Below are 21,089 nucleotides of genomic sequence, written 5' to 3'. Positions count from 1 at the left end.
CGATCGATATTCTAAGTATATATGTACATAGAAGACAGTGAGTGTCATTCAGTTTCAGTGCATGTGTATGTATGTATGTGTGTATGTATGTATGTGTGTATGTATGTATGTATGTATGTATGTGTGCATGTATGTATGTATGGGTGTCTGGGTGCCTGTGTGTGCGTAAATTAATGGTTTGCAAAGAGCAAGTGGGTCAGCAGTATCTCTGGATCTTAGTGACCACACCCCTCCCATCCCTGAATCAAGCATTCCCAAGTCACTTATGAACACACACTTTACTGCCCCCACCTCACCCCTCAAAGCAATACCCCAAAAGTCACAGACAATGACCAATCATTCCACTGTTTATTGTTCATCTTGTGACTGTATTGCTCTCTTCTACACTGATATACAGTATATGTTTACAGTACTGATGATAACAAGGCAGCATACATGCTTCAACACTCAGACTATTAAGAAGTTCCATTAGGTCTTGTTCCATTCAGTAGATTCTGTATGGACTGGTTAAGACGTATTAAGGAGTCTGGACTGTGATCGTAAATAATCGTACAGCAGAGCATTTGATCTCTAGAAGTTCCATCAGCCATAGTTATTGTTGCAACCGTTTGAAGACCCCATCAGTGTGGTATTCCCTAGATGAAGTGGCATCACAACCATGACAGAGGCACTGCTTACTCACAAAATGTGAGAGGATTTGCATAATCATCAAAAGCAGATTATTCAGAGTAGCAGTTTTACAGCATTCCATATTAAGGCATTTTGGTGACTGGACTGCATCAGAATAACAATGACAAAATAAAATATACATTTGAGAAATATACATAGAGAAAATTATAATTGATTATTGAAATGAGAGAACCCTGTTCCTGATAAACCAAAGTAACAATGACAAAACAAAAACTGGTTCTTCATTTTCTTTTAAAAATAGAGTCAAGTGAAAGTTCTGTTGCTCCGTTTGGCCCCGCCTAAAGACAGAGGAAGCCCATATTTGGCCTGGGTCACCCTGACATTCAGGAGTCCACATTCACTGGGTCAATGTCAAATGTTTTTTTTCTGTATTAAGAGTTGTAGTGGGAAACGATAATCTGACCCTAGATCTGTGCTCCTGTTGGGGTCACAGGGTTATAGGAAGGTCAGAGGTCACCACAACACAGGGAAGTCCTCATTGCGGAACCCGGGGTCCTTACGCTGCTCCCAATAAGTATTAGTGCTTACCCATGTCTCATCTTTTGATTTCCTGTCAAGTAAACAGAAAAATTATCACAAAACAGTATGTGTAAATGGTGTTTAGAGCAGTCAGATGCTGAGCCAACTGACTGTTATGCACATGGCAGCCATGTGACTAGGTTACACATTTTGAGAATATTTCAAAATATTCATAACTTCCCACAGAGACTGACAGACACGCCGGCAGACAGGCACAGAGACCAACAGACACGCCAGCAGACAGGCACAGAGACCGACAGACACGCCGGGCAGACAGGCACAGAGACCGACAGACACGCCGGGCAGACAGGCACAGAGACCGACAGACACGCCGGGCAGACAGGCACAGAGACCGACACGCAGAGACAGACATGCAGTCAGACAGTGACAGAAACAGACAGAAATGCAGGCAGGCAGGCACAGAAACAGACAGAAATGCAGGCAGGCAGGCACAGAAACAGACAGAAATGCAGGCAGGCAGGCACAGAAACGCAGGCAGACAGGCACACAGGCATACTTAAAAAAGCGTGGTGTGTGAATCACGTTGTTCTCTTCGAGGACTTTCCTCCTCTCTCTCTGCAGTTGCTCAATCCTCTGTTTCTGTTCCTCAGCCCCCTCAATGTTCCCTTCTTCCAAACACCTTAGAGAGAAAATGACAAGTGGACGAGAGAAAGCAAACTAAACTCTGATCTGTTGGGGGAAGTGCTGCAATGTGCAATATAGCAGCAGGATTTATGACCTGTTGTCATGAGATAAGGTCAACCAGTGGCGCACAAACACTGTAACCATAACCAATATTCATCTCTTTATTTTCCCATGTCATTCATACTAGTAAAATGTGCAAGTAGTTATATCACAGATGTACATAGCCTATTATATTCAAAAGGACTTTCGAAACTTTTGTGTAATGTTTACTCAAATACACTATATGGCCTTGAGGAGGAAGTGTTCACTTCAAAAACAAGATTTCACTCAATGGGAAAAGCAACCAACTGAAAGCCTACACGCTGTGTTAGTGGGGCAGAATAAGAACCACATCCAATAATAATAATACAATTATTATTACTTATATTAAGCTGTGGAAACGTCTAAGATACAGTGACTCCTTTTCTTAAAATAGCTTTAGTTTAGGTCAGAGTCCCGGCATCCAAATGGTACTGGAGATTACTTCAGAAAACAAGTTCTACTAACACAACAAATCTTCAGGACCAGAACATCCAGAAAGTCGTAAATAATAGTAGTCACTTTATTAGGTACATCCCACGTCTATGAAAACAGTTTGTTCAGTCAGTTATATCTGCCGTAGATTCAAAAGAGGTGATAGAAGCAACTTTGTCACCGGGATGTTTGTCGTTGCCAGACCCGTCTTTTCCAGTACCTCAGAAAACCAAGAATGGCTGTGACAAACAAAACTGAAGAGGTGCAGACACAGGAATACCTGACTGTGTGACCACTGTACAATTAAAAAACAACTATGACTGAACATGTGAATGTGAACCTACAACCAAATGTCCAAAACATCTATCAATCCTATTAGGACATGAAGCTAGAGGCTAAATATTCTATTGCAACATGGCTCCTTGGGTGAATGTTACGCCGTATATTTAATAGTGAAGGAAGTTGGAGAGACCATGACCAGCGAGTGGCGGTCAGGTGGGTCGGCCATACCTCTGGTCCAGACGGAAACGTGTGTCTGTGGGGGGTAGGAGGGCTTTCAGGGAAGCATCCAGCTCATTCAGCTCCATAGCAAACTGAGTAAAGCCATAGTACTGGTCCTGATCCACAGGCATCGGGTCTACACACACGCACACACACACACACACACACTTTTTACTAATGTCACGGTAAAGAAACTCATAATATGTGAATGTGGGCGTAAGGTGTGTTAGGTCAAAGGAGCTAGTCACTCACTTGCTCTCCAGATGCAAATGGCAGAAGGCGGGTCTCCTTGGTAGATGCCCTCGTGCCATTTGCCAAAGAATGTATGGATGACACGCCCCCGTGTGTCCGTTACCACTCCCTCTATCTCATTCACAGCTGAGCTCCACGATCTTGCCTACAGAAGACATTTTGAAGATGTATAAATAATAAACAAATTAATGAACAATCTAATGGCAATAAAGTAAAACAAATGTATTGCTGAAAACGGAAACCCAGGAAACCCATATAATTATATATGAAATAAATTTTATCCACTCATCAATTTTCAAGGGTTTAATTCCAGTGACCCACAGTAACATGAGAAGTTTTGTGAATTCAAGTGGACTTCTGTGATAATGATAAGCTGAGCAAACAGCTTAGATAGAAGTTAACTTTACTTGAATGAACATGAGCAATGAGCATCTCTAAATCAACTGAGTGAGTGCACGAGACTCTTTTGGCCAATCAGAATTAAGGACAACATTTTCACAACAATGCTGTCCAGCATGACTCTCCACTACTTCCCAGAAGATGGCGCTGTTGTATTGAGAAGCTCTTTATGCTCCTTAGTGTGTTGGGTTTTCAGATGCTGTACCAAATTGGACATATTAAATCAGCCAATACTGACGGCCAATGTATCGGTGCGTCCCTTAGAATTAGGGTTCCATTTGGGCCACAACCTTGGGGCTGCCTGACGGTACACAAGAGAGGTCCAGTTGCTCCCCTCACCTTGATGAAGGTCACTTTACACTGACACTCGCTGCTGTTGTGGTTTTTGATTAACATCTCTCCGTAGTGTTCTATCCAGCGCTGCCCACTCAGGATGTTATGGATACAGGACGTTACCTTGTTCCACTCATAGTGGTCCCCAAACCTGAGGACAGAACACACCTGTCACACATTCCTCTCCCACATGACAGTAGTTGTTTGATGCACGGACACACACACACACAACTCACGCTGGCAAGGTCACATGAGTGGTGCCCATAGGAACAATCTCCATGGATTTCCCCCAGAACTTGTTCTTCCATCGGACATCTGAGAGAGACAGTGGAAAGACAGACAGGAGACGGACACAGGAAGTGTAAGTAGATGACAGGGGGTGGTCCCCAAGAGAGAGAAAAGGATGGGAGATGTTCCCTGAAAACATGGACGCTCACCTTGCCATAAAGTGAAGTTCTTCGAGTCACAGTGACAAGCGGACACGGGTGGATGATGGCTCACCTGAGAAGGATGAAAGTGGTTTGGTGAAGTATATGACTGACAAAAGTCATGAGAATGCAGTCCTTCTATATCCCCAGAGAGCACACTGTGCCCTACAAGCTCTGGTCAAAGTGCATCATTTGAAAAGCAGTCATTCAGAATGCTGACTATTCGTTCACTGTTTCACTGACATTGACTAGTTCCTGTAAGGGGACTTCCTGTTTACCTGTTCTGCTAAAAACCGGAAGCCCTTATCAGGTCTGTCACACTCGTAGGTCTCTCCCAAGAGAGGGTTAAAGGGTTTGCTTCCTGCCCGCTGGTAACTTGAGGCATATGCAGATATTGCAAACGTTGCCACATACACCTGCAGCACCGGAAAGAGGGAGAGAAAGAGTCTCTCAATATGTGTAGGAAGAAGTTGCAAGAGTATGTGGGTTCTAAAAATGGATCATAAGATTCAGGGTGAATGTTTCAGTTCTACCACCACGCATTGCTATAATGTGTTTCAGTTCCATGGCCATGCATTTCTATAATGTGTTTCAGTTCCATGACCATGCATTTCTATAATGTGTTTCAGTTCCATGACCATGCATTTCTATAATGTGTTTCAGTTCCATGACCATGCATTTCTATAATGTGTTTCAGTTCCATGACCATGCATTTCTATAATGTGTTTCAGTTCCATGACCATGCATTTCTATAATGTGTTTCAGTTCCATGACCATGCATTGCTATAATGTGTTTCAGTCCTACCACCATGCATTTCTATACTGTGTTTCAGTTCAACGAACATGCATTTCTATACTGTGTTTCAGTTCTACGAACATGCATTTCTATACTGTGTTTCAGTTCTACAAACATGCATTTCTATACTGTGTTTCAGTTCTACGAACATGCATTTCTATACTGTGTTTCAGTTCTATGACCACGCACTGCTATAATATATTTCAGTTCTATCACCAGGCATTGCTGGGAGGGGTGTGTCCTTGATCTCCTCACCATTCTCTGGTACGGGTCCTGTGTGTTATTGGCTGTATCCAGCAGCTCAGAATATTCTACTTCCTCACACAGCCTCTGCAGAGTGTTGAGAGGCTCGTTGAGCTGAACAGGCATGGCTACCTTGGACAGGTCCTTGCCTATGTTGTTCTTCAGGATGTTCCAGAGACTGATGCTGCTGCTGGAGGGCTGAGGGGAGGGGAGGGTGGTTCGCCGGCGGGTCACCTGAAGCCCACCACTCCCTGCTGAGCCAGCTGCCGGACAGATGGACCATTTCACACCACAGAAACTGGACAGACACTCATACAAACCCTATGCCTGCCATTGTTACAAATATGCTCAACCAAGGGGGCGCATGCACACACACACACACACAGACACACACAGACACACACACACACACAGACACACAGACACACACACACACACACACACACACACACACACACACAGACACACAGACACAGAGACACACACACACACAGACACACAGAGGAGGATACCTGAGTCATGTCTTTCACTTCCTCCTTCGTTGCTGTAGCCTGTGTCCATGGAAATGCAGTCGCTGACGTCGCTGATATACGAGTCGTCATCAGAGGCCTGGATCCCAACAGAGGACAGTATTTAGTCACTCAGCGTCCATTGCCCTAATGGTTCTGGCTGGCACTGGATCATTTCCTCTCAGATTTATGTGGTTAGGGCTCACCTCGTTCTCAGAGGAGCTGGAGGTCAGCTGGTACTCCGGAGCGTCAAAAAACTCTGACTCGGGGATGGACAATCGGCTATCATTGGATGCTTGGTGGACAAGAAGGCGGGACCCATCAGGTTGATCCTGATTGGCAGAAGATATGAACATTTGTTATATGTACAATTTCATGAAAATAACTAGACAATATACATTAATGTGTGCTATAACTTGGAACACAGTATAAACACACTAGCATACAGTTTTCTAACTTACCGAACCATAGCCGGTCTTCAGGCCCATGACCTGTGCTGGGGGAGGGGCCTGCAGGTCAATGGTGTGTTTCAGTCGGTCTCTCTCTGCTGATAGAGAGCTGTAGGCTGACCGCAGAGTAGAGTGAACTTGACAGGCGGACAGAGAGATAGACAGACAAAAAAATACAAGACACATGAGTTTTTCCCCTGAAAATCTGCCTACCATTGGTAACTGTAACATTCCTTTAGACCAAGGCCAAAGGGTCCTAACCTGAAGCTTTGAACTCACTGTTATTAGCCAGTCTGCAGAAGTCCTCCTGGAGGCGGTTGGCATCAGTAGGCGAGTCTGGGGTTTCGAGAAAGGAGTTGACCTCCTGGGTTTTGGCTTCAGTAGTAGAGAGGTTTGGGTGGGAGGCATAAGGACGAGGGGTGGGTGGAGGGGAGACACACCCTGGAACCTGGTTGGACAAACGAGGAGAAGCATTAATGCGACACAATGTTAAGTGGCTTTAGCATATTCCAAAACTTGACAACAGGTAGCAGGTTCTGCATTGAGAGTGAGTAAAGGGTTGGTTGCATTGTGAATGACGCCGTCACCACACGGGGCTGTGGTCAACATAGAGCCCGTCCCCACACGGGGCTGTGGTCAACATAGAGCCCGTCACCACACGGGGCTGTGGTCAACATAGAGCCCGTCACCACACGGGGCTGTGGTCAACGTAGAGCCCGTCACCACACGGGGCTGTGGTCAACATAGAGCCCGTCCCCACACGGGGCTGTGGTCAACATAGAGCCCGTCACCACACGGGGCTGTGGTCAATGTAGAGCCCGTCACCACACGGGGCTGTGGTCAATGTAGAGCCCGTCACCACACGGGGCTGTGGTCAACGTAGAGCCCGTCACCACACAGGGCTGTGGTCAACGTAGAGCCCGTCACCACACAGGGCTGTGGTCAACGTAGAGCCCGTCACCACACAGGGCTGTGGTCAACGTAGAGCCCGTCACCACACGGGGCTGTGGTCAACGTAGAGCCCGTCACCACACAGGGCTGTGGTCAACGTAGAGCCCGTCCCCACACGGGGCTGTGGTCAACGTAGAGCCCGTCACCACACGGGGCTGTGGTCAACGTAGAGCCCGTCCCCACACGGGGCTGTGGTCAACATAGAGCCCGTCACCACACGGGGCTGTGGTCAACGTAGAGCCCGTCCCCACACGGGGCTGTGGTCAACGTAGAGCCCGTCCCCACACGGGGCTGTGGTCAACGTAGAGCCTTAAAAAGGGAGAAGGGTACCATTTGGGATGTAACCACTGTGTACCTGTAGTGTGGTTGGTGACTCTTTTTTTGAATCTTTGCTGGTACTTTTGGCACGCCACTTCCTGGGACCCTTTTTCTCCTTCTTGGGAATGTCGTAAGTGGAGGCCTGGTGATCAAGAGAGAAGAAAAGCTTTGATTAGTGAGAACCTAGAGGTTAGGGTAAAAGGTCAGGGGTTAGGTGAGTTGTGCGTATCTGCAGCTAACTGACAGCAGGGTCAAACTACCTTTTAGTATAGGTTAAGGTTGTAGGTGATAAGGTCAAAGGTTACGTTACCATGAGGCTGATGGTGGGTGCAGAATAAGTACGGTGGAGAACTTCCATACTCTTCAGCAGCAGGTTAAGCTCCAACAGGTACGACTCACACTCCTCCAGATCTGACAGAGAAGGATGTATGTATGGGAGGGGCTGAGGGCTAGGTGTAGGGCTCTACAGTATATGTGAGTCCACTGGGCTGGGAGTAGGGGTTCATTTGGCTAATGGCAGCCTTGTGGACAAGTGCGATGGGCCAGTTAACAAAAGGTCAGGTGCAGGTGAGTTAAAATGTAATTAAATAAAAACACTATCTGTCGTCGTGCCCTTAAAAAAAGGACTCCCGTAAGTTGTTTGGCATAAGAGTGTCTGCTAAATGCCCATAGGATCCATCAGATCCTTACATGTATGGTACATATGACAAGAACAACTAGCCAGACAGACAGAACAGTTAGCCAGACAGAACAGCTAGCCAGACAGAGAACATCTAGCCAGACAAAAAGACTACGAGCCAGACAAACAGACCAAACAGCTAGCCAGAGAGACAGACAGAACATCTAGCCAGACAAACAGACAGCTGGGCAGACAAACAGACAGCTAGCCAGACAAACAGACCAAACAACTACCCAGATAGACAGAACAGCTAGCCAAACAGACAGCTAGCCAGACAAACAGACCGAATAGCTAGCCAGACAGACAGAGAACAGGTAGCCAGACAGACAGAGAACAGCTAGCCAGACAGACAGCTAGCGAGCCAAACAGCTAGCGAGCCAAACAGCTAGCCACTGCATTACAAATGTCCATACCTCTGCTGCACCTGTCCATGTCTTCAGAGGAGTGAAGCCAGGCACTGACCTTAGCCTGCTGGACAACAGACGCCTGCTTAGCCAGGCTGGAGCGGCGCTGATAGAGGGATAGTTAGAAGTGAGAAAGAAAGAGAGAAAAAGAGAGAGGGATTGCAAGAAAGAAAGAAGGTAGGGGAGAGATTGTGCATAAACTGATTGTTCTCAAGTACACTATAGTGAAATGTCTTAGGCACAGATCTAGGATCAGCTAACTCTCACTAAAATCCCAGAGCCAAGTACTGTACCGGTCCAAGGTAGCCAGGTACTTCTGTCAACAATAGAATGTTGAATGTTGTTGTAATTCTAAACATTCATTGTCGTAGCATTATTTGAATTTTCAACAAGCAATGTTAATGGGGCGCTTCCTTAGCTGTCATGCAAATGGATCATATTGTTCCAACTCTTTAAATTCATGCTCCAACTAAACAATACCCTTAAATTGGATCCTATCATCAACGTACAATAATGAGTCTACTCAAAGCTACTCAATCCAGTATTCGTACAGTAACCTGTAGAATCTGTTAAGAAATTACACTTCTGTAGCCAAAATACTTATTGATCCATTTAGTTTATTTAAGCTTTAAATAACACACTATGACGATGCACTGGGCGGTTATAACGTTTTTAAGCAGTCATCTGTGCATGTTTCCGGCCTGCCAAGCGTAACAGCAGACACTCCAGCGGTGGTGGCTGGGCGAGCAGTACCTGTCTCATGGAGTCGTTGAGGCTAGGGGAGAGGTGTGAGGAGGGGTGGAACAAATGCCTCTCCTGGGGGTCCATGGCGATCTCATTCTGACGGAAGACACGGTGATGTCGCAGCTTGGACACCCAATCATCAAACAGTTCTTGTGATTTCAATTCCTGGGACTTCTCAGGTTTCACCTAGACAGAGAGATGTCACATCAATAAAAGAGCGAGAGTCACAGAGGGAGGGAGGGAGGGAGGAGATATACCTTGAGGTGATAAATGTTATTGTTGGTGTCCAGATCAATGGCCTTGGTTTTTGTCTTGATTGACATGACTGACAGGCCCACATCAATACAGCCATGAAGCTTTCCCTTTTTCAGCTGCAAACAAAAGCAACAGTCAGTGTGTGTGTGTTGGTGTTTAGATTTGGTGTTTAGATTTACATTGGTGAGAAGCCTTTACAGGAATTGCAGAACATGACAAATCACAGGGATGCAAATAGTTCAGGGCCGAAAAATTTGAGACTTCTGGGCACGTGGCGACACATGAATAACAGGTGTAACGTGACAAAAAATGGGCTAATTCTCATGCCATTATTGTCACAATACCAACATTTGATTAACAATACCACACCAAGTTCCACCTATAGCCATTAGAGTTGTACACCATGCCTCCTTGGATACCCGTTCTACCTTTAAATAAGTTATGCCTATTTGGTTCACAAAAACCTGTCCCAGATACTAATTTCCCTTCACATTGTTGTTTGTTGTATAACAGAATAGGCTAATGTGAACACATTCAGGTTCACGCCTTCATGTCCAAAGGCGTGCTTGTAATCTGGCAGAAATACAATCAAAACGAACTGCATGTCACTATCAGTAAACGGAACACACCACAAAACATCCTTAACTTTCAAATGACTCCCTGCCTCACACACCCTCTGACACACCAGTCCCTCTAATAGCACACATCGCTTGTCCCGCACCCACACAATGCTAAAAACCCCTAGCGCAGAAACTGACTTTGTCCTAGTGGAGACCAGCAAAAGGTCCTAAGAAGGGCAGATGTGTTAAGTTTTACTATCCTAGAGAAGACTTCTGGTACTAATTAGATCTGTTAAACCAAAACACTGACCCAAATCCAGACCTCTCAACATGCTCCCTATGGTTAAGTCCGGGCTGAATCTGAGCCCAGGCCATCTCTATGCCCAAAGGGTTCTGGTTCTTGAGTCCGGGTCCAAACGCTCAAGTGTGAGTCACAAGGTCCACATTAACAAAACGATATTTGCCCAGTCATACCGTATAGAGTGATGGTAAGGGGAATTTAGTCATTCAAAAAATCTGCATTCCATTTTTAGATTTTTCTGGGAAACTAAATTTACATAGACTTCTGGCAAACGAAGCGCTCAGTCCCAACACTATTATAGCAATGAAAAGGGTCTTTTCAACTGAATAAACTAGATAAGCATTTTCGCAGACTCAAGAGAGACTTGTCAGAATAACCTGGAATTATCGGGGCAAAGGGACGTGGTGTGGAAAATGCAATAGTTTAGAAAGACGACAACATTAATTCCTCCACAGACTGTAGTTGTTCTATTAAACTCAATGCTTACTCATTTCCTGTATTAGTATGTCTATCTTAACCAGGCCAAGAGCAGCCAAACAGAAGGCTTGTAGTAGTTCGTTACGGGGAAGAAAGACATTTGCCTGCTATGTGTACGACCAGAGTTGGAGCAGAGCCTGACTGCCCACACTCCCCCACAGCCTTACAGCTGATGTGGGCTGTGGGTGGTTTGTTTAGGGGCTCACGTGCTACTGAGCCTTCTACTCAATGCATCCTCAATGGGAGTGGATGAAGGTTTGGTCTAAAGTGCATTACTAAGGCTTGAAAACACAATGCCGCCTCTAAAGAAGGCATATAATTAGTAGCCAACCCTTCTGTCAATGACATTAGTAATTCATTTGATATATTTTTAACAACATTTCCATCTTGTTAGGGGCATTTTCCACTATGTCACATATTCCCAAGAGGCTGGAACATAACTGGGTGGAAATGTCTGGGCTAATTTAGCCATAATTCAGTGTGTAAGCAAGACTGAGGAAGAATGATGAACACTTGACCATCTTCTCTATCAAGCATATTTTATCAAGCAAAGTTCCGACAAAATACCTATTATATATTATACAGGGTCGCATCTTTATTCCAATTTATCTAGCTTTGAGCTATACACGTTGACCAACAAAGGTAAAAAGTATGGCCAATCAGCGGTTAAAGACCACCCACTTGCATTGATTGACATATCCCTAGTGATCATGAAAACGTATCACATTATGAAATTACAAAATAGGCTACTATATTATGAAATAGGCTACTATATTATGAAATACATCTTGTGATTGCCATTGGGAAATACAATGCAATATTAGGAAATATAAAATATATTTATTATTTTATATCATATATATTTCATTTTGACTTATTTGCACCTCCACAAAGAGCACCTTGCACTCATACCTCACATAAAAAAAAAACTATTCTACACTAAATAAGAACACAAATGGCTCCCTATAGTAGAAATGACCCAGATGCTTTAAAGCAACATGCCTCATGCTGCTTTAAAGCTACTAAAAATACACATTATGCTTTATTAATACTGCAATTCACCAAGATACTTAGTTAAAAAACAACGCATCTTGCTATGTCTGAAATGCAAAACAAATCTGAAGCATCTCTGATATTAGGCTTAGGTATTAGGTGAATGGCTTCTGGCTGAAGACAAGTAGTCTTCAGATACATACACGTCCAACTAAACATGCGACCTGGATTAGGTTAAGGGCTGTGTGACGGTGACTTTAATACCGCTAGCCTGTGAGTTTAGGTGGATGATGGCTGATTACATGTAATATCCCAGCCGATGCCAATGCCCTCAGTGGGACATCAATCTGGCATCACCCCCTGAGGGGAACAGCCTGGTGGGGGGATTATGATCACGTCCTGCATTTCTACACCATTACAGTAAACCTACAAGAATCACATGGATGGTCTATTTTGTAATCAAACTGGCGAATATCCCCAAAAAGTTACATTTGCAGGCCTGAAATCAATAAAAATATTTTTTGCCTGTCTTAAAACAGTTATTTTAGGCTATTGGTCCCAGAAAAGTCATTAGAATTGGAGTAAAACAAGTGCATGTGTGTGTCACCTCAATACAGATACTTACATCAGCTCCCCGTTTTGCATACTTCAAAATGCCTTTCTCCAGCAAGAAATATCTCTGGATAACAAGAGAGAAAATGTTTCAGCTGGATGTCACATTTAAACTGACATCATTGGTGTCTGGTTAGTCAAATACCTTCACACTTCCCTTTAGTAACTACAGTGGAAGTTCAGGTAAAAACCAGGGAAAAAGCCAGGTAACGGTTAGCACATCTCACACGCCGTGGTGGTATGCCAGGTACCAGCCTTTGAGTGAGGCCCACGGGCGGGGTGAGAGATGCTGTGACAGGCATGGAGGTAATGGTTAAGGGTGAGGACGGGATCAAAGTGCCCTAGTTGAGCTGATAGGAGTGATGGGGTCGGGACACAATATCCACCTTGTGCCATCCCTTCATGGGCCATTTCCTCCTTTTGAGCAGGAAGCCTTCCTGTTTCTCCGGCTCCTGGATGTTGCCTGAGCTAGCCTTCAGACCCTCGACAATCTCCCAGCTGTCCTGTAGACAGAGACGCATGGGTTTATGCCAACACACACACACACAAACACATACACACACAGAGGAGATTGCCTTATGTAAACTCCAACTCTCCTTCACGTGTCCTCTAGACCAGAGCTCTGCCAGGAGTCAGCCCATTTGCAGTTTATCTCAGTTCAGAGGAAATTAGCTCAGCATCAGAATGCTAATGTTAGCGGAACACCATGTGACTGATAGCTGAGGTCACAAGGACAGACGGCCACACGATCAGGAACACAGGCAAACGCACCTGATGGCTATCATGTCTGGACGAGCCGCCACTGCTGTCACTGTGGGTGGGGGACGTAGATGTCATACTGACTTGACTCTGCGGAAAGCCACAACACCAGAGGTCACGACGAAGTCACGAGGAACATCACCTAGCCCGCTGACCTCAGGAGAGTGGCACCGTGAGAATCACTGAGAGAGACAGAGAGTGAGAAGCGAAGGCAGAAGTATTACAAACACATTCCATTCTTTTGTCTAAAGTCAACACCAAAGGATACACCAGTCTCTTCACATAGCACTAAGACCTCAGTAGGGTGTCACCATGAAAACCACAGACACAGACAGAGAGCGAGGGTGAAGGGAGAAACATAAAAGTCAAGCGAGGTGAGAACATTACATTCTTCTCAACATGTTTGAAGACAGGTCACCCGAGAGGAACAGAATTGGCATTCTACTGTGGCAATGCTGTAGGACAAAAATAGGACATAAATAAAGGGTGCGACTTCTGAAAGAACAGAAACTATTCTACATCGTTGTACAATGGAAGGCTTTTTATGAGTGTTGGTATGAGCTTTGAAAACATAAACCTTTCAGGAGAATGCACTCTGGGTGTGGGCTATTTCACTTGGAGTCTTTATTTAACTACGCTATATTAGTGCATTCAGCCATCTGCAACCTGTGGTGGCAGTGAAATAACACAGTCAAAGTGACAGGCAGCTGTGTTGCTGACTACCAGAGTCCACAACAAATTAGTGGTTACACAATTAGTGCCTGGCCAGTCCTTTAATTCATGAACAGAGGACTGGACTAGCTGCAAGCCTGAAAACAACACTACTGAGCCAAATCAGGAAGGAATTTCTGAATTTGATCAAGAAACACGAATTTTGGGCATTTTCCCTTAATACTTTTTTCTACAGTGTGCGCTAATGAATATGAGATATGGATTTCTCGCATTAGGTCTAAGAGAGGTATTAAAAACGTATTGGTAATCAGGATGTACACAGCATGTCAATGGTTAACCAGAAGTTGACAATTATTCCACATTATAACTGTGATGTAACACAGACATTCCTCACTTCTCTTCCACCATGGCTGTAGCATGCCCTAACCTGGTGCGTTTCACTCTACAGTCTTCACTCTACAGGATGCTTCTCTGCATGCCCAGGATGAATAATCAAGCTTCATGTTGAAATAATATTTTGCAGAGAATAGAAAATATTTGAAGAAATGTCCATAGGTCCATTGTCTTTTCCCGAATACCTTTGATCTGGGTTTAGTGAAGTCAGAACCATGACAGCGTTTCCATCCCATTTTAGTATGCCATAAATTGATAAAATAAAAACAACGTTCTGATTGAGGAAAATCAATACTTTCAAATGACAGTAGGTTAGTATAAAAGGGAATGGTTGGACATACTCTTTTGGGTTGAGGCTTGGTTTTCAGGGTTACGGTTAGACTAAAGGACAACAGGATCTTGAAAAAAAGTGTTTGGGGTCCCGATAAAGAAAGCAAAACAAAGTTTGCATGTACATTTAAGTGTGGTGTAGCGTGGTGTGTTGTGGTTTCCATAGGCCTCTCTCAAGAATCAGAATCATACCCAGGACATGACTCACCAGCAGGAAGGAATGTTCCCCTAAACTAGAACGCCTCAGTGACTTGGTGTCCCAAACGGCACACTATATCCTATTTCCTCCACTACTTTCGACCAGACACGGTCAAAAGTAGTACACTGAGTTAAGGGGTAATTTGGGCGGTAACCACTGATATTATACCACACTACAACAATCTGCGACAGCATCAATGGCAGATTCTTCACTGTTCTGCACTGCAAGGATACCAGTGCACTGCATTAAAGCACACACTGACTGACATAGCACTGAACATGAACGATTCACGACCCTCTACACTCTCCTTCAAACCAGCTGCACTGTACACAGTAGTAGCAGTAACATTAGTTTTACCAAGCAAATGAGTCCATAGAGATTAACTGAATAAAGAGTGACTCAGGCTAAGTGGAGGGTGCGGCGGGGAAACACCAAAACGCTTAAATATTAGTATAAACAAAACCCACACAACACTTTTAGGTTCTCCTTAAGGATTCATTGGAAGTTGCGATTCAAAATGTATTTGACATACTGCAATGCAGCAAACAAATCTCAGGGGATGCACCATCTATAACCTTTTCTAAAGCGTGCCAAAAGAAATTATCTAAAAATAACAATCAGAAGCACTACAACTGATAATTTAAAAGGCAGTCAAGCACTTGCCTCAACATTTGGCTCTTTCAAATTAGTTTCACCCTTATTAGTGAAGTAAAACAGAATAGAAATAGAAGTAAATACAGTCATGTTAGGATGAACACAAAAGCATTGCTATGGCAACAAGTAGGCTCTATTCCAGAACAGTCTGTTTTGTGCTCTGTATAACCTTGACAGCAACCAGAAGAGGAAAATATATACAAAACACTTCTGTTCCTAATATATACTGCACTTTTGAAACTGCAGTAACTTGCAGTCAACTGTGCTATTATGTATGCAGTAATTGCTGGAAAACTGAAGATATACTACTCTTTTTTTGGACTGTCTTACCTTAACTGTCTGCTTATTACAGAACCCCCTTGAAGTGGATCTGGTTTGGCGCTGGAAGTTCAAGATTGGCCTTGTCTTATAAAACCAAATCAATGACTAAAGCACCTTGAAAGCATCTATTTATTGTCACAGTAAGGTGAGCCTAAGTTTGAACACTGAGTTAGGCTAGGTCATTAATCAGTTTGGCAAAGTAATTCATCAAAGTTATGTTGTCATTAATCAAAGTTAGATTAGATTAATCTTGTCATTGAACAGTATGAGCACAGTACAACGAAATGCAGTTAGCATCTAATCAGAAGTGCAAATAGAAGAGGGCAGGAAATTTACAAGTATTAAGTAGAATGTTTATTACAAGTGGAACTTATAAATGTGCAATGAAGGAAAATACAGAGCAAATGGCAATTCTAAATGAGCAATGAAGGCAAATATGGGAGGGCAGAAAACGTACAAGTATTAAGTATTTGTATGTACAAGTGGGAAATGAATCATGGCAAATTCTGGCAATTCTGACTGTACAACTGAGCAAGTTGGAGCTGAAATGTAGTATGTGCAATTGAAATACAAGGATAGCAGCATTAAGGCTCCCGAATTAGACATGTCCATGTAACAACTGAAAAATGCAAGTACAATGGCAATTCTAAATGTGCAGTGCAGGCAAATTGAAGGTGCAAGGTGGCATGTGCAACTGAAATGCAGGGATAGCAGCAACATTGTCATTAATCAATGTTAGGTTAAGCAATAATCAAAGTTAGGTTAATTCATAAATCAAAGTTAGGTTCAGTCATTAATCAAAGTTATCCTACCTCATTGATCAAAGTTAGCCCAACTCAGCCACAGTGCAAAGCAAAGGTATTCTAGCTATGCAAAGCCAGTAACCCAGGTAGCCCAGGACCATACAAGGACATTTAGATTTACACTACCGCCTCTGATTAAGACGGGGAAGGGCTTGATCAGTTAGCATTATGGCTTTAAAGGGAAATACAATGAATAGAGCTGAGACCAGTCAAGTGTTGTAGGAGGTAGGGTAGCACTGTATATACACACACTTAAGTCTTTATAGTTAGCATACATATGCAATCCAACTTTCGTAAATGTTAGTAAACTAGTAAATCACCTGTTTATAAATGTTTAAACTAATTAATAATGATTCAAAAGACTATTAACCAGAGTTTAATATTGGTTGTAATAAGCCATATAATAACAGTTACATGTTCTTTTCCCCCCCATTTAAAATGTGCTATAGTTATACTTTTAAAACACTTCAATGTTAGAGTTCCCATTGCCACTTCTCACAAATATGCAATTTGTAGACATTAAAGCAGTTCCTGAAACTCCTTAGTATCTCAAAATGCCCATATCAATGAAAAATAAGAAACAAATTATATAGGATGTTGAAGAAACTATTGAAAAGGTAATTGCAAAATAGTCACACTGCTGCAAAAGTATGATCTGACACCACGCTGAGTATGTACAAACATTTCTGAAAATGCTAACATAAGACTTCCTTGGCAGTGACTTATTTACCAAAGTGTGGCGTCCAGGCAGTAAACTCCCCACCCTCAACAAAGAAAGGGGAAACTCACACACAGTTTGTCAATAGAGAATAAGTGCAGTCCATCCATTGACGAGAAAGGCCAGAGAAATCTGAAAACATATTTTATCCCATTAGCCTATGCTTTGAGAGGTACTACCTTCAAAGGCCCAGTACAGATGCTGACTGAAGCACAGTTTGTATTCAAAGGATAAACGTGTGAGATGTCTCTCTCAATCACATATCAGCAGCAATGAAGATCTCAGAATCCACTAGAGAAAATGTCATGGTTTGACTAGCTATTGTGTGTAAGTTATTTTCAACAATAGCAGCTGATAGCCCAGTGGTTAGTGTTGGACCTGTAACACTTGGCCTTTATATAATTGTCTTTAATGTTATTATTGTTTAACACAGTGGTTCCCAACCAGGGGTACTAGGACCCCTGGGGGTACTTGGCCTCTCCACAGGGGGTACTTGAAAACACTCATGACACCATAGACTTACTAGTGAAATTAACATGAGGGGGTACTTCAGGGGTACTGAAAGCAGTGCAAAAACATTTTGGGGGTACAGTAACTGAAAAAGGTTGGGAGCCACTGGTTTAACACACTGTCTTGGTACCTTAAAGAACATCAGGTACTGCAATGGCATGTCCATCTATTTTCTGAGAAATGACTCGGGTCATACAAAATAATAATTAAGTATAAATAACCCACATAAGGCCACATAAAAGGCCACATAAAAACACTAATTATTATTATCGTTTTTTTTTCAAATAATACTTAGAAAACATATTTTGTGACATGAAAACTCACATCGCCAAATGCAAAGCTGACCCTAGATCAGTGTCCACATGCAGTGACAGACTCTTCCCACCAGCAGCCGACTATTGCTGCCTCGGCACCCAGAGAACATTTTTCACACAGAGAGCTGCTGCCATCTCCATGTGGCTTCAGTTCTACAGCATCCCAATGCTCAAGCTCCAAAAGTGACAGAGGCAAGGCAACAACTTCCATCACCTCATCACCTCTCAGTTGGTTGTAGTAATTACGGGCCGCTGACTTCTTAGGTGGCACACCCTGTGATTTGCAATGTTGATGACAAAATGACCTACAGGTTAACATCGTTCCTCAGATCTCAGATAGGGAAGTGGTAATGAGTACCTCAGCTCCACTGTTGACAAACTGTCACATGACAGCCAAGTCTTCCCGTCTGGCACTTTGACTGGCCCGTATCTATATGATGCTCTTCCAAAGAGGCCATTAGACCTAAGAGCTTGACTAGTTCTTAGGCATTATTTGTCTTGAACCTCATCTTCAGCAAATTATAGGGATGTTTAATTATATTGAAATCTGAAAATTTACATGGCGAGTACAAAACTTTCCACTTTTTGGATTGATGGGGATACAGCCAAAAGAAGAAAATGCTTGCTGTCCCAATAATTATAAATGGGACTTTATATAAAACTGTATAAGAACCCTCCAAAGGACACGCATGATTGACATACACATTGGAAAGGTTTATGTGGTGGGCAGTTAGTTGAGCAGATGTGAATCTTTAAGAGAAACAGCATTAAGGATCTGATACCAGCAGCAACTTTCCAATGGTCAGCTCACTTTAAGCTTTGAAATATGTTTTTATGCTATATTCATGAGTTATACAAAAGTAAAGCAAAACAATTTCCACCTACATGTTACTGTAGGTCAGGAGATTCACCTTTGTGTTCCTGAGCCACTCCAATGTTGCTTTGGCCTTGTGCATTGGATCATTGTCCAGCAAAGGTTAACTTAACTAGTTTTCTGCACATTGACTCTGGGAGCGTCCTTTTTTATGATTATTTTTCTGGAAGAGCAGTGTGTTAGCGTTACACCGCTCTACAATTGCCATGAATGAAGCATTTGTCAAAGAATATGATAACACCCCCCTCTTTCTCGGCTAGTTGAGGCAACAAACATACTGATGGAGCCAAACCTCACTCCGAACGAGTTGCCATAGAAACAACCGACGGCACGAGCGGCAATGTAGGCTATTGAATCTGTTCGGGCTTCAATAAAAATCTGAGGGAGTAAAACATGGGTCTATTTATAGAACGGGGGTCTTTACCGACTGAAACGGGATTTCTGGTAAATGTAAAGCAAATAAAAAGTTGCCGAGATAATTATGCACGCACATGGTGTTAATGGCTATTCTATATATCTACCTTCCACTTAGGCTAAGAAAACCATAAAACAATAATTTAGAAAAATTACGAATTAGCAAGTTTGGCAGTGTGTGCGCGATAGCCGGTATATGAGTCATTACGCAATGTGGGATATTTCCGTACTAGACAGGCTGTCTTAACGACAATTCCCTGAAACGACTGAGAAGGCGTGTAGCAGGTAGCTTAAAGACTGGCCTTATTTGCCCAGTAAAATAACCCACTGACATTGACAGCAAACCCCACTACCGTACCTGCGTAAAATTCTAAGGGTCAAAGGCCCTTGCTTTACCACCACTTCTTGACATTGTATGTACTCTGAACAGCAATACAGACATATTAGTTAATTGCAGAATATTCCAGAATATATTGTTTGCACTAGGTTGCTTATTACCTGTTGGAATGGGCGTTTTAATTTTACAAGTGGGCCAGGCTATACGGTATCGTCATCATCATATTCCGACTTCTCGTCGAGTTCACTTTAGTTGGACGGCATTAATTTATAACAGCTAGGCTACATAATCATCTTAGCCTAATGTCTATGTGCTGAACTTTATGATTTAAGTAGTTCTATTTAATGAAATGTTGCCTACTAGGTCTAATTATAGAGTAGTGTAACATCAATGATGAGGGACACAAGTCAACGATTTCAGAACGAAAGACAAACGTGGCAGCATTTGCTACAGCGCATGTGACGTGTCTTAACATTTTCCAAATAAGCAAATTGAATTTAAAAAACCGCTTACACTTTCACGATGAAAACTCCAGTGAATTAAATCCAGAACAAGTTGTAGAAAAATAGTACTCCGTGGCCGGCTGTCAGAGGGAAATTGAATGCAAGCGCTGTGTAAGGGCGGTAACAGAGAAGACGATGGATGATTGAAAGCATTTTTAGTCCAATGATTTGAGAGAAAAAAGAGTCAACGTCACTCAACAAAGCTAAAAGGGAAGGCATATTTGAACAAACCACGGTCTAAAAAAAATTTTTGGGAATTTCCAGGTGCGGTAGCCAGGTAGCAAGTGGTGTAACTTAACACATGTAAGCTAATTAAAAACTTGAATTTCCGGTATTTAAAACGTGTTTAGATGTTAAAAATTGGTTGTCTAGATATACTATATTGGCCGGTTTCGCAGATACGGATTAAGCCTAGTCTAGGACTTAAAAAATCTAGTTCTATAGAAACCTCCATTGAGCTTGTTTTTTTGTCCTGTACTAGGCGTAATGTGTGTCTGCAAAACCGGCCCATATGTTCTCATTTACTGCAGAAAATAAAAACAGTTTATTTCATAGAGATGGTTCCACGACATAGCTGGGATAAAATTCTAGGAGGGACATAAAAGGCATCCCCGTTTAAAGTAAACTTTTGGATTGGGCTTTATCGATTGTCTGAATCATGCCGTTGACCTGGTTGATCTCAATAATCAGGCAACTCGGATGAATCAACCTGAAATA

General features: G+C 43.0%; 1 protein-coding gene across 1 annotated transcript; it reads right to left on the bottom strand.

Annotated features, from left to right (window-relative positions):
* Positions 1-329: 329 nt before the first annotated feature.
* On the bottom strand, positions 330-20,493 carry osbpl3a (oxysterol binding protein-like 3a). Its single transcript, XM_010893008.5, has 22 exons — positions 20,383-20,493; positions 13,343-13,512; positions 12,958-13,074; positions 12,585-12,638; positions 9,631-9,744; positions 9,383-9,559; positions 8,639-8,735; positions 7,857-7,957; positions 7,584-7,688; positions 6,557-6,725; positions 6,290-6,414; positions 6,035-6,160; positions 5,832-5,928; positions 5,332-5,582; positions 4,559-4,696; positions 4,290-4,353; positions 4,089-4,167; positions 3,859-4,003; positions 3,121-3,265; positions 2,878-3,004; positions 1,727-1,849; positions 330-1,240 (listed from the first exon to the last, which is right to left on the bottom strand). Exons 2-22 carry the CDS (start codon positions 13,406-13,408, stop codon positions 1,144-1,146), a joined length of 2,517 nt encoding a protein of 838 aa, XP_010891310.2. The 5' UTR covers positions 13,409-13,512; positions 20,383-20,493; the 3' UTR covers positions 330-1,143.
* Between the last annotated feature and the right edge of the window lie 596 nt (positions 20,494-21,089).

The sequence above is a fragment of the Esox lucius genome, chromosome 10 (genome assembly GCF_011004845.1).
Source record: "Esox lucius isolate fEsoLuc1 chromosome 10, fEsoLuc1.pri, whole genome shotgun sequence".
NCBI classification, from domain to species: Eukaryota; Metazoa; Chordata; class Actinopteri; order Esociformes; family Esocidae; genus Esox; species Esox lucius.
Note: the sequence above shows the minus strand (reverse complement) of the source record. Positions and strands in the feature narration are given on the sequence as shown.